The following is a 17,224-nucleotide window of genomic DNA, read 5'->3' on the forward strand; positions in this document are numbered from 1 at the left end:
AGGCTGTCTAGACCCTCGAATCCTCACCATGATCCGGTGAGGAGGTCATAAGTATTGTCCCCATTTTATAGATGAGGCTCCAAGGGCACCAGGAATGCTTGTCCAAGCTCTACAGCCAGGCTGGGGATTCCAGGCCCACATTCTCTGGGCAGTGTGTTTCTTGAAGTCAGGGCTTGTCCGGGCCATTTCTGTGTGCCCAGGCCTGCCGGGCCCATAGCAGCTGCTCACGGGTGTTTGTTGAATGACTGAATGATCGGCCCTGATATTCAGCTGGTCCACACCGGTCCAGCACACCAGCCTGTCTGTTCCAGTTGCATAATCCTGCAGCCCCCGTGGTTAAACGTTTTGGGCATCATTCCTGCCTGTGACTTCGATGAGTCATGTCACCCTGTGAGCCTCAGTTTGCTCATTCTCAAAACTGCGACTAAGACTGCCGTGCTATAGTGAACCATTAAGTTCAAGAACTTCAGACGCCCCAGAGTCCTGTGCACGTATCAGGTCAGAGGGGATGACAGATTTATGCCGAGGGGGGCCTGCAGCTCAGAGGCCCAGGTCAGGAACTCCAAAGCTGGCTGGGGCCTGTGGCCTTGGTGACAGTCACTAAACCAGGGCTTGTCAGGGCTTCCACCCAGCAGAGAGAGAACAGAGGCTGTTTTCCCAAACTGGCCCCGCCCCTGCATGGCCCAGTTCATGTGTGGCTGGGAGATAGGGGAAGAGTGTTATTTAATCCCACACATGCTTTGGGGCAGGTGTCAGCACCATTTTACAGATGAGGAAACTGATGCTTCAAGCAGCAATGTCACTTGCCCACGATCCCCTGGCTGGAAAGTGGCCCAGAGTCACCCCAGGGGAAGTGAACCTCACCTTGTCCTTTTGCCTGAAATCCAGTCCATCCTACCCCACTTGGAGTCAAGGCGGGGGAAGGTTCAAAGAAACAGGAAAGAGCCCAGAGCAGATTTATTTATCCTTAGATAAATTTTGTACAGAGTATGTTAGAGTCAGGAGTTCTCAGCTTTCACCCAAGAGTCAGAAGTTATTGCAGTTGTGCCCAGTGGCTCTAATGGTGGAAGGGAAACTTCGAGAAAGCTGCCCGTGTTCAGAGAGAGGAAAATTGTTTAAAGTCAGGGGTCCGCCGTGCGGGGGCCACACTGGGGCAGGGGTCAAGAACAGGAGGAAAGGAGCGTAGGGGCAACAGGGTGGCTTGGGCTTGGGCAGGTTGGGGGCGGCCTCCCTACCGGAAGCAGCGCCCGGGCCATCTGGCCAAGACCTGCAAAGGGGACAACAGAGCCAGGACCACAGGGTGCCTCGGGGCCCTGGCTGGTGGGGCCAGCCGGCGCCTCAGCCCCGCCGCAGCCCCTGCAGCTCGTGGGCCACCTTCTCCAGCTCCGCCTCGATGGCCGACAGGCTCTCCAGCTCCTGGTCCTAGGAGAGAATGTGAAGAGTCCCACGGGGACTGGCCCAGGGAGCCTGTGCCAGCAGCATGGGGCATGCAGACAGACTGGTTGTGCCCGGGTTAGCTGTGTGGCCTTGGACAGGTGGCTTTGCCTTTCTGGGTCTCAAGGGCCTCATCTGTTCCACGGGGACAGTGATGCCACCCTGCGGGGCTGCTCTGAGGGGCACTGGGCACAGAAATGTGCCCTGGGGGGCGCAGGCCCACTGCCTCCTGAATGGCTCTGGGCAGGCGCGTGGAAAACGAAGCCTCCGGTGCCCCGACACCAAGGCCTAGACTGTGACGATGGCTTCCTGGGTGAGGCCGTGCCTGGGTTTCCTGTCTGCCACGGGCCTTCCTACCTGAGGAGTCAGCAGTCTGTGGCCCAGGTTTCAGGACGTGAGACCTGCCTAGGGCTGGGCTTGCATCCTCAGTCCCAGTCACTGGGTGCCCAAGCTCCAGCTGCCAGGGTGGTCCAGGGCAGCAGGGGACCCTCTGGGACTGACACCCAGAGAGCATGCCCTCAGACTCTGAGCAGGGGTCAGGGAAGGCCACGCCCCAGCTTTGACCTGAGAGGGGTGGTCTTCCTGGGGTCCCTGCCTGATGCCAAGCAGAGGGCACCCACCTGGGGCCCAGTCAGAATAGATGGATGATGGTTGCCATGGAAACAGGGACCCCAGAGGCCCCCATCTTGGAGTAGCCCCCGGGCAGGAGTTCTGTAACTCTGGGGCTGTTTCTAAGATCTTTGGGCTGAGTGGATGGGGCCCTGCTCCGTCCTGTCCACAGGACTCAGGGGTCCCCGTTTCTCCGCCCTGCAGTCCAAGGCTCTCTCTGCCTGTGGAGAAGGGAAGCTGGAGGGTGCCCCCAAGGCACCTGGCTCTGTCCAGCTTCTGTGGGTGGGGAAGGCAACGATCAAAGGTGCCCAGCCTTGGGGAGGGGGGGGGCAGGCTGCTGCTTCCTGGAGCCCCGTCCCCTCAGTCCTTGGAGACATAGGCAGGTGACCTCTCTTAGCGCCAGCTCCCAAGAAGGAGGCTTCTTCCTCTCAGGCTGCTGGGACCCTGGTCCCAGGCCCAGGGAATGGCTCGGGGACCCAAGGAAGGGACCACATCCTCTTCTGGGTGGGCAGAGAAGAGCACTGGGGCCAGAGCCTTAAACATGTCCCACCCCCATAAGGCCCCGATTCCCACCTGGGCACTGAGGCCTGAAGACCCCCTCAAGGCCTCCTCCAGCCCCAAGGTGGTGTCGCCAGCCTGCCCCAAAGTCCCATCCCATCCCCTCCTATGGGACCATGTCCCTGCACCCCACTGAGCTTCCCAAGCAGCCCTGGGCATGGCCAGGTTTTCAGAGCTCGCGTGCATTCTGGTCATGATAATGAGGTGAGCAGAAAAGACTTCTTGCCCCCTTTTCACAAATGGGGCAACCGATGAGGCTCAGAGAAGGGGAGTGACTGGCCCAAGGTCACCCAGCTAGGAGGCAGGACCCAGGTCTTCTGGCACAGGTCCGTGCCTTCCCCACCCATCACCACCAGGCCCTGAGGTCCAGCTGGCCCTGCCCTTGCTGCCTTCGCCATCGGGGTGGGAGGCAGGGCCTGAACCTGGGAGGAGGGTGTGGTTGGGCTGCACGGGGGCCAGGAGAGGACATGGCTGGAGCAACAGTAGGGCCTTCCCAGGATGCCTCCAGTGTCCCCTCCTGCCGTGCCCTCCCAGCTCTCAAGGCCAATGCTGCCCTGAGCCTGGATCCTCCAGGCAGCAAGTGGCCCTCCCCAGGCCAGTCCCTGCCAGGTCTTTTTAGTTTCCAAGCTCTCTCCATCCAAAGCTCCAAGCTCCACCAGTCAGTCACTCCCTTGTCCTGCTCCCAAGCCTGCAGAGGCTCCCTATTGCCTTCAGGACAAAGTCCCTGCCCAGCACCTCTGGGAACAGGCTTGACTCACCAGCTCTCCAGCTTCTGTCTCCTGTCCGCCAGCTTTCCTGGGTGCTCCCCTCCATGAGCTGGGGTTCACTTGTCCCCCTGACACACCCTTTCCCTTGTCCCTTCCCAGCTTCCCAAGAGCCCCCTGTCTGAGTGCCCCTCCAGTCCCAGACTCCAAGGGGGACAGTGTCCCCTTAGTGGTGCAGGGGCCACATGTCTGGTTGCAGCTGACCCCCAGCTGGGCCCATACTCCCGGGGCCTGGCCCAGGGCCGGCTCCCCCCACCCATACCAACCTCTGGTCTGCGGTTGGCGCTGCCCTCCTCCTCTTTCTTCTCCTCCGGGTAGCCACGCACCGGTAGGGGCAGGCCCGCCTCGACGCTGTCCTCCCGGGAGGATGGCCTCCAGCCTCGTGGCAGCTGCAGCCCAGGACCGCTGAAGTCGTAGCCCCGGGCCCGGAAGGAGAGCTTCATGGCCCGGTCAGGGTCCTCCTCCGCCGCCTCCCCCTGCGGCCGCCTCTCGGCGGTCAGCTCCTTGTCCAGCTGGTCCATCGCGCTCCGTCGCTTGGCATCCTCCCACTCCTTGGAGAGCCGCCCCTCCCCCTCCTGCTCCGGCTGCGCGCTCTTCCCGCCCCGGAAGAGGCCTTGCGGGGCCCCTGCCGTCGCCTCCTCCTGCAGGCAATGGTCCCGCTCCCCCTTCCCCTTGGGGGACGGCGCCTCCTCAGCCCCAGTCTTCCCGGCTCCATCCACAGCCAGAGCCTCGGGCCAACCTGGAGCAGGCGGTGGACAAGAGCAGGGGAATGAGGGAGGCACCGCCACTTTCCCCGGTCCCTGCCACTCCCCGGGGCCTCTTTGTGGCCACGGTTGGGACCACAGACCCCGTAGGCGGGGTCCAGCTCAGCCCCTCACAACGGATTCCATTGGGAGGGAAAAGCCATCTTGACACCGTGCTTTTCAAGACCCACTAAAGCTCTGAGGGGTGGGTTGGCCAGAGTCTGCCTCTTCCTTCGGCCCTCTCACCCCAGAAGCCCTGACCCGGGGGTCACCCACCTGCGGAGGGAGGGAAGACCCTGAGCAGGGCCTCACGAGGAGCCAGGGGCTTTCCTAAACCCTGGGTGAAGCTAACAGTGTCCCCAGACCAGCCTGTTGCCACCTGTCATGCTGTCCCTCTGTTCCCAAAGCCCACCCACCCACGCTGCAAAGTCCCTCTCCCCTCCGGGGGTGGGGTGGGGGTGCTGGGGAGGGGCTATGTGGAACAGTGGGAGATGCAGGGTTTTGGAGTCAGACGAGCCTGGGTTGGAATCTCAGCTTTTACACAAATTAGCTGTGTGACCATGGGCAAATTACTTAACTTCTCTGAGCCTTGGTTTCCCATCAGGCAAATGGAGATAATACCTACCTTTCAGGGTTGTTGTGAAGGTGGAATGAGATTGTGGGTGAGGCCCCCCTCCGTCCCATCCCCCTCTCCCCGACACATTTGTTGGTGTCTCAGACGTCATACATACTCTCACCCCTCTGCATCTCCTTGTAGCCGAGGCTCGGGTGGGGGTTAAGTGCTGCGGTGGGGGCGCTTTCTTCCTCCGGGACAGCCTCCTCTCCAGCCTCGGCCTCCTCTTCTCTCTTTGCCTGCTGCCCTTGCTCGGCACTCAGGCCCTTCTCTCTGCCCACTGGACCCTGGGAGGGGCCCTCACTGTCCTCCTCGGCCTGTGGGCCTGGGTGTTTCTGGCTGGAGAGGCTGGCTAGGGGGTGGGTATTGGAGGAGGCCTCGTCCTCCCCTGGGGCCTGGTTGTCCTCCTCAGCCTTGGACCCCTGCCCAAGCTCCGGGGCGGCCTGAGGCCTGGGTCCATCCGCATCTTCACCATTCCTCTCCACCTCTTTAGAATCTCCTCTTTTTTCCATAGCATCCTTGGAGGACATCTCTTCTGTCCCCTCTACAGAAACAACAGAGCAAAGTCAGGCCCTGAGGACCAGGCTGCATGTGGGATCTCCCCAGAGACCAATTTCATATCTTAGCCACTGTATCTCTTGGCTTCCAGTAAGCCCAGCCCAAGACACCCATGAGAGAATTAGGGTTGCCCTCTCCATGTCTAGGTTTGACCTGAGCGCAACTGCATTATGTTTCTTTCTCTGTAATTCTACCTCTCGAAGCAAGATGTGATTTTTTTTTTTCTAAAAAGACCTTGAAAATGACCCCAGAAGATAGAGCCTTGAATTTAAAATTAAGACAGCAGTTGAATTGCTGTGTTATCTTGGGCAAGTTCCTTAACCTCTCTGTGTAAGAGGCACCATTACTGCAACTTCATTCTCCCCTCTGTGCAGGTATTCCGTCTTGAGCATCCTGTGAAAGTGCTCAATTCCTCAATGTTTGTCAGGTTTCATTAAAAGGTATTTTCTTGTAGCTGCTTTGAAGACAGCCTTCTAACTAGTAAAAATCCCTCGCACTGCTAGAATGATCACTGTGGAACAAGACACTACCAAGTACATTCCATCATTTGACTCCAGGACTCCAGGTGGAAAAGCTCCCATGCCCATTTGACAGAAACTCAAACCGATTCTCAGAAAGGTAAGGCGGCCTGTCTGTGCTCACAGTCAGCAGTGCTGAGCCTCGAACCCGAGCTTCCAAATGCCAAGTACCGGGTGCTCTTTGCACTGACATGTGGCTGCCACCCCCATTCATGCTACACTATTCCCCTCCTACAGCCCATGGCGGACATCTAGAGTCAACCAGACACTCATTTCCATGGAGCCAAAATGTGGGAGTCCCTGCTGTGCCCCAAGCAGCCACTAGGGTGACAGCCCTGGCCAATGCAAGGGCACCTCGGCCACACCAGCAGGCTTCCCCTCTCAGCCCCGACAGAAGACCACTGAGATCCCCGCTCTTAGGAACTGGCCCTATTCACTCACCTTCCACATGCAAAGAGCAGGGCTGCAGGGGCAAGTGTGTGGCTGTTTATAGGCAGAAAGGTGAGTAACAGAGCATCCCCTTGACCTAAGCCATGATCCGTGACCCCTAAAAGCTCTCTGGTTTCAAGAAAGATGATCCAGGTTCATTTAGTGTTTCAAACCTACCCCTCTGGGATCCTGCTGCCACTTGGCTATGCTAAGGCACCACTAACTCCCAGGAGGGCAGGCGCTGGGGGTGGGGACCCTGTTGCGGTGGCCACTGGGAAGAGTCGAAGCTGCCCATCCACCAGGCCAGAGACTTCCTGCCCGAGAGTGTCAGTCCCTGAAGTGGGCATATGGGACCAATCAAGGGCTTTGGAGTGAGACAGACCCAGAGTCACATCTCCAATTATGCCTTGGGAAGGTACTTCAACCTCCCTGGGACTCAGTTTCCCCATTTGTAAAGAGAAGGAAATATGAGCTACCTTACAGGGCCTAAAGGAGGGCTGCTGACTCCCAGGAACCCTCGATCTATCATAAGTACTGTTATTTTCATCCTCCCTCCCCTGGTCCCTGGCCAGACTGGTCGGCACTGACCCTTCAGCTCGGCCTGGTCATTCTGCTTCTCAAGAACCTCTGAGAGTTCATCCTCGTAGCTGCTGTGTTTCTTCTGCTGATGTGCCCTCTCCTTGGCCCCTGTATGAAAAACGGAGAAAAATGTCCCATTTGGTCTGAGCTCCACATGTTTGTCTGTGAGAGGGAAGGCCTCTGTTTCCTCATCTGTAAAGTGGGCACACCATGTTCTGGGCTTGCCCAGTGAGAGACTGAGGGGGTAGGAGCTGGTGGGGGTGGTAAGGGCTGGCCGCCCCCTCCTGGCCCCATCACCTCTCCAGACTCCATTTCTCACCTAAAAATAAGAACAAGCCCTGCCTGCTGGCTCATGGAGCAATAAAGGCGCAGATGGAGCAGATGGTCCCAGGGGCAGAAGTAGAGAGCGGAGGGCGCTCAGGACCTGGCTGGTAGCTAGGGGACCCTGCAGCAAGAGGTGATAGTGACTGCTTGTCCCCTCATGGGGGCTCTTGATTCAGGCAACCCCTGTTCCCCCGGACCCCGTAAGCCCAGGCTGAGCTCTTGTCTGCATCCGAGCCCAGGGTCAGCACCAGAGACCCTCCTCCCGGCATCAGCCCCTGCATCAAGCTATGCTGTCTGCTCTGTCTCTACCCATCCCTGGTTCTTGATGGTGGCCCGGGCCAGGCCAACTCTGCAGCTGGTGGTGATTTTTTCCCATGATGAGAATTTCTGGGGTGGCCAGAGCAGGCTGACATGGGGGCTGTGGGCCGGGGGTACGTCCAGATCTGGCCCCCGGCCGACTGGGGTCCACACTTCTTGGTTAATTCCTTGCTCTGTGACCTTGGGTGACTTGGGCGATCCAAGACCTGCTTGGTCATCTATAAAACAGGGTTGCTGCATGGTAAATGCTAGGATTGAGATGTGCAGAAGACATGAGAGTACAGAAGAGGGAGTGGGTGGATGAGTGGATGTATGGATAGATGGATGGATGGATGGACAGACAGACATATAGACCTATCCCATACTCTTTTTTTTTTTTTGCAGTATGCAGGCCTCTCACTGTTGTGGCCCCTCCTGTTGCGGAGCACAGGCTCTGGACGCGCGGGCTCAGTGGCCATGGCTCACAGGCCCAGCCGCTCCGTGGCATGTGGGATCTTCCTGGACTGGGGCACGAACCCGTGTCCCCTGCATCAGCAGGCAGACTCTCAACCACTGCGCCACCAGGGAAGCCCTATCCCATACGCTTTTAATAGAAAATAATAATGTACCTGTATACTGGACACTGTTTATATTAGACACACACACACATATGTGTGTGTATGTGTGTAAACAGATGTTTCAGGACACATTCCCTATAGTAGTCTCCATTGACATTATATTTAATTATTTAAATGCAGTAAGTCAGTCACTCACTACTTAATTTAAAAATTATCATACTGCACTCCTAGCAACGATATGCAGTGGATGTTGTCTTCCAGGAGGACGAGCCAGTGAGAGAAAGAATGGCGTGCTAACTTGGGGAGGGTCTCAGGGAGCCCTCCTGCTGTGGTTATTTTCACTTGCCACCTCCCCAGATCCCTCTCCATTCTCACACATGGCCCAGTCTGCCCCAGAAGCCTCAGAGTGGGGGCCTTCCCTAAGCCCCAGCAGCCTTCATGCCCTCCACCCTAACCCCATCCAAGACACAAGCCCAGCCTTAAAGATGGGCCCTCACTTTCTTTGGAGGGAGACGCAAGATTCATCCTTGAGGGCCATTCTCAGGGAGAGGCACAAGGGTGCCTATGGCCCTGCCCCAAATAAAAGCCACTTCCCACAGGGAGTCAGCCTGGGGCAGATGCAGGGCCAGAACCCATTGTTTCCAATTTGCCAGGGAGGCCTCTGTGCCTCACATGAACCCAAGATGGAGCCTGGGGCTGGGCAGAGCAGCTAACTCTGTGGGATGACATCAGCCTAACCCTCCTTCCCAGCATCCTATCCAGGCTCTGCTTGAACATCCTCAGTGACAAGGAGCTCACTACCTCACAAAATCACTCCATTCCCAAGAGCATCAGTAGATTTTCTTAACCTCTTGGAGAAAGCCATGTCTCGCTCTGAAAGCACACTGAAAGTCTGGTCTGTGTTTGGGGGCAAGCAAGACCCTGCTTCTCCCATCTCCCCCTTGAGCAGAAGCTCACGAGGGCAAAGGGGCCCCTCCTCTCTCCTGGAGACCAATTTTCTTTTCTGTTAACAGAGAAAAGGGATCCTCTCTGCAACCTAGTCTTGAAAGTGTCCCCTCTAGTGTCCCCTCTAAAGTGGCTGAACTCCAGAGACCGTGGGGTATTAGAAGAGCTGCATCTGGTCTTGGGATGTCCTTAACTTACTATGTGACCTTGGACCAGTCACTCAACCTCTCTGGGCCTTGATCTCTTTAATTACATAAATTATAGACCGGACCAGGTGGCACAGAGGACCCCACCTTGCCACCCTATAATTGAAAGGCAATAACTGGGTATCAGAAACAAGACCTTGCTCAACCTTCCACCGTGATTTTCTGACTCTCGGTTACCGGAATTTACTCAGATTCGCGTGCAGCGGTTGGAAAATACCTTGGAGAGCGAGGTCTTGGAGCTCTTTCAGCAAATTCTGATGTCGCAGGATTGAGAGGATCCGTTCATCTGCAATGAAAAAGAGTCGTTACGGGTGGTTTCCAGAGAACAGCCCAGAAAGAGATTGCCATCAATATTTTCAGCTGAGCACAAGGAATTTATTCTGGAAACTCAAAACCTGGGTGGTAGCAGCAAGATTGGGTCTTGAGATAACACTTCTGAAATGACCTCCCTTCCAAGGTATCTCTCCATCTGCTATTGTATCAGAAAGGTCAGCCACAGTCCCTGCACCCAGACCTTCGCCAAGAGATGGCAGCCCCTGAGGTGATGCAGGGGTGTCTCTAAGCACAACATGTTCTCTCATCTCCATGCCTTTGCCCGTGTTGTCCACGCCACCCGGGGTGCTCTTTCTTCATTTTTCTACTTACTGATTTTCAACTTTTATCTTAAAGCCCAACCCCAACGCTAATGTTGGATCTATCCAGCATTGACTGCCTGCTTGGAAAGCTTTGTCCTTCTCATGCCCACCCACCCACAGTGTTCTTTTATTCATCGTACATCTAGAGGGTATCTACCGGGTGCCAGGGGTTGTTCTCGGCACTGGGGATATAGCACACAAAGCCTTGTCCACAGGGACCTCACATTCTGGCGGCTTGCTGTTCCAGCCCTGGTTTCATTCTGCCCAGGATTCTGGTTAATTGTGTTCATATCTGTCCCTTCGGCTAGTCTGTAAGCTCTGGGCTCACAGGGGCTGTAAGCCCTTCATCACGTGGCTGAGGCACGCACTTGGTCAGTGACTACTGAATTCCATCCGAAACCACACACCCATGTCCTTGCCCCCCAGCCCAGCAGGCAGCAGCCCCTCACCCCAAGCCTGGCCCATACCTCCTCGGAGTGTCTCGAAACACTCCTGGCTGACAGGCATGGGGCTGGGCTTGGAGAGCGTGTCAGAAATGACCTCCACGATGCACTTCATCACCTGGGAAGAGATTGGGGCAGGTTGGGGCTGCTTTGGGCATGGGGCTCAGTTCCCTGAAGTTCCAGGGTCAATTTCTATGGAGGACATAAGGACATTCTCTTGTGTCTTTAGGAGTCCATGGACACCTAGCTCAGGGGCACAGCTCTGCTTTCTTAGCTACATAGTAACAGCAATAGTAATAATTAAAAACAAAACCAAAAAACCTTACACAGTGCTTACCAAGTGCCAGGCACCCCAATCACCAGGCCGGCAGGAGCCCCTCTAAGGTGAGGGTGGGTAACCTGTACCCTCTCATCCCAAGGGTTTCTCTGAAGATGGGGAAGCTGCTCCTGGGCATTAGAGGTGTGTCTTGCAAAAAGTACTTTAGACTTGCAGATGCCCAAAAGGTCAGCTATCTCCAGGAGGCCTTTCTGGACCACCCAGTGGAGAACAAAGACCTTTCCTGGCTCTACCCTGTCTGGAAACAAGACTTGGAAAACTCTCTCTAGATATCCATGGTGTTGTCACATGCAGGGAGTGACAGCCTCACAGTCTGGCTCCACAGTCACCCACCAGGTGAATCCCCTGGCTGGATGTGGGCACACATCCATCTGCTACATCTGGGTGTCCATCCCAGGCCGACAGCAGCCATGTCTCTGAAAGTCTTGTCTAGTGCCCAGCAAGGTGCTATGGGTAATCAGGCAGCCAATAAGTGAATGATATCTGAAGATGGTGCCAACTGTAGTGTGATATCCTAGCTGTGTGATCTTGCGCAAGCGACTTGACCTCTCTGAGCCTCAATTTCCTCATCTGTAAAATGGGAGTGAGAAGACCTTCCCAACTCCCCTCCCAGGGTGATGAGGCACAGATGGGAAAATACTCTATAAAGTGCCACACACACCCAGGGAGGGAATCACGACTCCCAACCTGCTTCAGCTGCCTGGAGTTGGGCAGAGGAGCAGGAGGTGTCAGACACGCAACAGGCAACACTGGTGGGGAGTGGGGGGGTGGAAGGCTGTGTCTACGGGATGCCAAGGCAGCCCATCCAAAGATCCAGGATGGCAAACCGGCAAACAGGCTCTACGGTAGCCATGGCATCCTAGGTTAAAACATGCAGGTCTTCACCAGTTGCTCCGGTGTCTCTGACCCCAGGCTGCTGAATACAAAGTGTGTCCCATAAGGGACCTGGCAGGGAGGAGCTTATAGCCTGCACCCTGTATCTCCCTGCAACCAAAAGTCTTGCACTGGGGAAATCAGGTAACCACCAGTCCATGAGGACAGATTCTGGGAGAGAGGAATTGGTTATGGGTCCCAAGAGTGATGGAGAGGTCATGGAAGGAAGCTCTAGGAATAAAAATGCTTATTTACCGAGGACCAGCTATGTGCCAGGTACTTCACATGATTCCAATTCCTTACAACTCCCCTCAAAGGAAATATTATTATAGACAGGAAAAGGGGAAGCTCAGAAAAGTTAAGGAATCTTCCCAACATCACACAGCTACAATGAGTGGTATAGGTTTAAATTGAGGTCTGTCTGTAACTAATGAATAGGAAATGAGCAAACTGAGGTTGAAATCTCTTTGATGTTTTCGGTTTCAACTACAGCCTCTCTGGAATAGAAGAAAACAGCTCCTGAAAAGGCAGGGAGTAGAAATTTCTCTGACTCCCAAGTGGAGGTATCTGTGAACATCAGAGACTGGAAAAACAGCCCCAACTCAGACATGAATGAATTTCGAGTATACACCCAACACAGAGTGTCTTTTGCTGGCCACAGAAGCCCCCATCAGTGTCTTCTAAGGCCCTTTCCTGGGTGACCTCCACCAGCAGCCCCAACTGGCTGGGACCCTGGGTGCAGGAGCCATGATCAAGAGTGTTCTCACTGTGGCCCGTTGGGAGAGCCAGCCAGGGCTTTAGTGACTGGGGGACGGGGCGGGTGTGTTGCTGGCAGGGCTCCGGGGAAGAGCAAAGTGGGAGGCCGGAGCCAGGCAGACGACTGTTCCCGCAGGTCGGTGGACAACCACAGCCTCAGAGAAGTCACCCCCGCCAGCCCGTGGCGGGCCTGTGAGATTCGGAGTGTTCAAGACAGGGGGCCTGGCACCTGGGCCCCGCGGGTAAGACACAGGCCCCATCGGGCTGCACACCCAACTCAGAGGAGGCGGGGGAAGGCCCCACAGGAGGAGAACAGGGAAATCTAGCAGACTTTGATGTCTTCTTTCGGCGAAGCCGTCCCCAGGCTCAGCAGCCGCAGTGCTGGCTCTTGGCTTTATGCTCCTGGCCCCCATGCCAGGGCATCCCCGCACCCTTTCTTACCTCAGTGTCCCCTTTATTTATAGGGCTGTTCACAGGGAGGGCAATGACTAGGAAGAAAAAGAGAGAGCTGGGGTCACTCCTCTGCTCCGAGGGGAGAACACGGTCCTTCCAGACTGGTTCCATCAGGCGCGCTCCCTCTTAAGACCACCTCCACCCAAATGAGATGCTGAACTGATTTTATTTCCCTTCCCCAGCTGCTGCCCCACCCCCCCACCCCGGAGGTGGCTCCCAGAGGCTGCACTGAGAGCCCTAACCCTTCCCCTTGGGAAAGCTCCTGCTCTGGACGGGGTGTGTGAGCTGAAAGCAAGAGCTGTGCAAACAGGCCAATGGCTGAGTGGGATCGGGCTGGGGGAGGATGAGGGAGAGGCAGAGAGACCCCAGAGGTGACAGAAAAGAGGGTGAGGGGAGCGGAAGAGATGGAAGAGGAGGACTGTGACGGGGGATGGGAGAGGTAGAAGTCAAGGGTAGACAGACGGGGGCAGAGGGAGGATGCAGGGGGAGGCAGGCGAGTGGGGAGCCCGCAGCGGTCCTCCCACCTACCCCGATGACCTTGGTCGGCCACGACGCAGAGCCGGCGCCGGCCCTGAAGCAGCCCAGACACGGGGTGGGGACGTCAGGGGACCCTGCCCCGCGGGGTCGGGAGTCCGAGTCAAAGAGTCAGGCCTGCGGGATCAGCTCCCGGGCCCCTTTGCGGGGTCGGGTGGGAGGCGAGGCGCTGTCCGTGGCGCTGAAAACTCGCCGCGCCGGAGGGAAGGCATGGAGGAGCGCGCGGCGCTGCGCGGTGCCCGGACCTCAGGGCAGGCAGGGCAGGAGCAGGTAGGGGCGCCCGGGACCCTCTCCCCCAAGGCTCCGCGCTCGCTCACCTTGCCCGGCGCAGAGTAGAAGCGCTAGGACCGCTGCGGAGCGCATGGCGAACCCGGGGCGCCGAGCAGCTGGCGGTCTGGGGCCGGGCGCGGCGCGCACTGGGGCGAGGGGTGGCTGGACTGGTCGCTCCGGGCGGCCTCGGCGACACAGGCGCGGGGATGGGGGTCGCAAGGTCTCTGTGTGCGTCCGCCTGTCGATCCGCCCACCGCCTTTCCCGTCTGGGCTCGGGCACTGCAGCAGTGGCACCCTCGCGCCCCACTTATATACACCCCGGAGCCCGGAAATGACGTCATAGGACCCGCCCCTACCCTCCGGGGGTCTGGCCGCAGTTCGCAACACCCCCAGCCTCACGGCTGTTGCCGATGGCCACCGCCTCACACAGCTCTTGGGTGAGGCAGCGAGGCGGATATCTGGCTTCCAGGAGGCGGCACGGGGGACTCAGCGGATCGTCCACCCCTCGACAGCTCCACCGACTTGCTGTGTGTCCGTGGGCAAGTCACCTCCAGTCTCTGGACCTCGTGGGCCGCCGAAGTGCGCTGACGTCCTGCCAATTCTAGCGCACCACTCCTTGCTCCTGAGGGCCCCCTCCTGAGGGGGTCTTGCTTCCTCGATCCCACTGGCTGGAGGCATGCTCACCATTCAGGGCTCCCTCAAATATCTAGGAGGCCGTCTAGAGGTCCCTGACCCCTTGTCTGAATCAGGCCTCTCTCTCTGGCAACCCAGTTTTGTGCTTTCACGATTTCTAATATGCATTTATTTATTTGAATAACATTTAGTCTTCATTGCTTTCACAGTCCTGAGCAGGGCACCTGACAGAGTAAATGCCCTTAACTGATAACTGTTGAATGTACTGATTGAAAGTTCAACCCACAGATGAGTGAATCCTGGGCCTTGGCCATTGTTGGACAGCGCTCATGGGGCGTGGGGAGGGAGGGGTAGGGGACAGTTCTTGATATCAAGCCGAAATAGAGGTCTTTGTAACTTGTACTCATTAGACCTCGTTCAGCCCCTTAGGATCACCTTCTTGTGCCTGATAGCCCATTTGTGTGTTTGAGAACAGCTCTCACATCCTCCTGAGTGTTCTCAAAACTTGGATGGTTTGTGTGTAAGGCTGGTTTCCTCGTTTGTTTCTCTCTGCCCTGAGGCCCTTATGCTCAGGCCACATTACTGTTCTCACCCTTTGCCACCTGACCCCACTGTCATAGTGAAGCGGGTATCTGGGCAACAGTTTGGCATCAGCTGGCATCGTCCAAGAGCCCCTCCTTCTTCCTGTAACAGTCTCCTCCCATCTGCTGCTACTTCCCACTTCCCGCCCCTAAAGGAAAAGCTGGCAGAAGCTCAGAAGAGACTAAAAAGGTCCTGTTCATGCAGGTATTCATTCATTTAACCACTGTTTGTTAATCACCTACTATGTGCTTAGGACAGCTCTTAGCTGCTGTAGGTATGCACGGTATGTCAGGTGGGGACAAGTGCTGTGGACAAAAATGAAGCAGGGGAGGGGGATGGGTGTGCTGGGGGAAGGGGTTGGGTTATATTTTAAAGAGGGTGGATCTAAGGAGGCCTCACCAAGGAAGTGACATTTTAGCAAGTCACCTGAAGCTGCTGGGGGAGGGGGTTGCATGTGTCCAGGGGCAGAGGGCTCCGGGCAGAGGGACGGCAAGTGCAAATACCCAGAGGGAGGAATGTGCCTGGCGTGTTCAAGGAATAGTAAGGAGGTAGAGGGAAAACAGCCTGGAGAATAGAGCTGAACAGTAACATGGAGTCTGTCTCAAAAACTTGGAAATGCACAGAAATACAGAACATCACTTGTACTCACACAACCCAGAGAGAAGTACTGATCACTTTAAAGTGTATGTTCTATAGTCTTTGTGGAGCTGACTCCCTTGGTAAAAGACAGTTCCCAGTGAAAAACTTCAAACACTGAAAACATAAGCGCCCTTCTGATGTGGGTCATCCTGAATGTGGTGCAAAGGTTTGCAACATACAACCCTGTACACAAACCTCTGTAGCATTTGCAATTCTTTCATGTCATTTCATATAACAGTAGGTGAACGCCTCAGTCGAAGAAAATGGACATTTTAAGACACTTGCTGTGCATTGCCCAACTGCCGTGGAGAAAGTTGAACCACTTTCCAAGCTGAGTGGATTTTTCTCCTGGGAAGTTTCAGAGCACCTGCCACCTTCCCGGGAGCACTAGTTCTCCAGAAGCCTGATCCTGTTTGCCCCGTGAAGCTACGCATAACCAACCGGCAAAAGTCTCCCAAACTAGGTTTTACAAGTGACGACGCCAGTAACTAGCACTTACACCATGCCGTATAGCTCTTCAGAATGTTTCATCACTGAGCCCTCACGGTAAGCCTCAGCCTAAGTTAGAGCAGGATTGTTTTTATTCTACTTTGCAGATTTGGAAACCGAGACCCAGGATGCTAACATGAGCTTCCAAGACGCCACATGGCCAGTGAATGGTAAAGTTGGACCTAGAGCTTGTTTTGCTCAAGTGCCCATGTTTCCCCCCATCTCATGATTTCTCACATGCTGTTACCGCTCCCTGGAATGCCTCTCATTATCATTCCGCTCCCTCCCCTAAAGCCTGGCAAATGCTCCCATCCTTTTGAGGACCTGAGGTAATTGCTCCCTCCTCTCTGCCTCCACAACATTTGTGTGAGTGTTTATCACACGTGGTCGGCATTTTTTGCCTCTAGATCCTTCTATCTCGTTGCACTTTGAGCTCCTTGGGATTTGGTCTGCGTCCTGCTCATCTTTCGACTTCAGTTTCTGGCATAGTGCTGGGCACGTGGTCGGCACAATGGAAAATTGAAAGAAGGAGAAAACTCACATCCATCGATCCCATCTTTGGCTTTGGGCTGGATTGGTTAGGTAAGGATGAGCCACTGGAACAAAAGACCCTAAAATACAGTGAAATAAGATGGGGTCTTATTTGTCTCTTCCACAACAGTCCCAGAGGGAACAGTTTGGATCCACGGGTTGGCTCTGTCATCCTCAACAAACATTTTCCACCTTTGATATCAAGGCAGCTATTCTGGTTGCCACCATTTCTCAACCATCTCAAAGGGGGCAAACGGTAGATGGAGACGAAGCAGCTTCTCTGTAAGGTTCTGATGCAGACCTTGCCTGCAACACTTCTCCCAGCCCACTGGCTAGGACTTAGGCACGTGGACACACCTAGTTGTAAGGGAGACTGGGCAGCCACGGGGAGGTTCTGATTACTAAAGGAAGACGGGATACTGGAGGACGATGAACATTCTGTACCACACAACCCATGGGGGTGATGCCAACAACTAACCCTTGTGGAAAACTTGCTAAGAACCAGGCACTGTTCTAAGAGTTACAATACAACCCTATGACGTAGACACAATTCTTATACTTGTTTACGGATGCAGTTTTACAAGAGAATGAAGCCCAATAGCCTAAGGCATTCATCATGAATTAGTGTCTCTTGCATGCGTCTAGAATGGTACGAATTATGCACCAGGAGCCAGGCATTGGGTTAGATGCTTGTCTTTGTTTTTAATAAATTTATTTATTTTATTTATTTATTTTTAGCTGCGTTGGGTCTTCGTTGCTGTGTGCAGGCTTTCTCTAGTTGCAGCGAGCGGGGGCTACTCTTTGTTGCGGTGCGCGGGCTTCTCATTGCGGTGGCTTCCCTTGTAGAGCATGGGTTCTAGGCGCGCGGACTTCAGTAGTTGTGGCTCGCAGGCT

General features: G+C 55.6%; 1 protein-coding gene across 2 annotated transcripts; it reads right to left on the reverse strand.

Moving 5' to 3' along the window:
* Nucleotides 1-952: 952 nt before the first annotated feature.
* Nucleotides 953-13,725, reverse strand: CHGA (chromogranin A). Of its 2 annotated transcripts, none has more exons than XM_082649057.1 (8): nucleotides 13,504-13,725; nucleotides 12,641-12,687; nucleotides 10,258-10,351; nucleotides 9,373-9,441; nucleotides 6,815-6,913; nucleotides 4,846-5,265; nucleotides 3,632-4,104; nucleotides 953-1,422 (listed from the first exon to the last, which is right to left on the reverse strand). In XM_082649057.1, the coding sequence occupies exons 1-8, from the start codon at nucleotides 13,547-13,549 to the stop codon at nucleotides 1,339-1,341; spliced, it is 1,332 nt and encodes a 443-aa protein (XP_082505183.1). In that variant the 5' UTR covers nucleotides 13,550-13,725; the 3' UTR covers nucleotides 953-1,338. The 2 variants fall into 2 exon arrangements, with proteins under 2 accessions (XP_082505183.1, XP_082505182.1); XM_082649056.1 differs by having other exon boundaries at nucleotides 4,840-5,265.
* Between the last annotated feature and the right edge of the window lie 3,499 nt (nucleotides 13,726-17,224).

This window comes from Grampus griseus, assembly GCF_964374135.1.
Source record: "Grampus griseus genome assembly, chromosome: 2".
Lineage (NCBI taxonomy): Eukaryota > Metazoa > Chordata > Mammalia > Artiodactyla > Delphinidae > Grampus > Grampus griseus.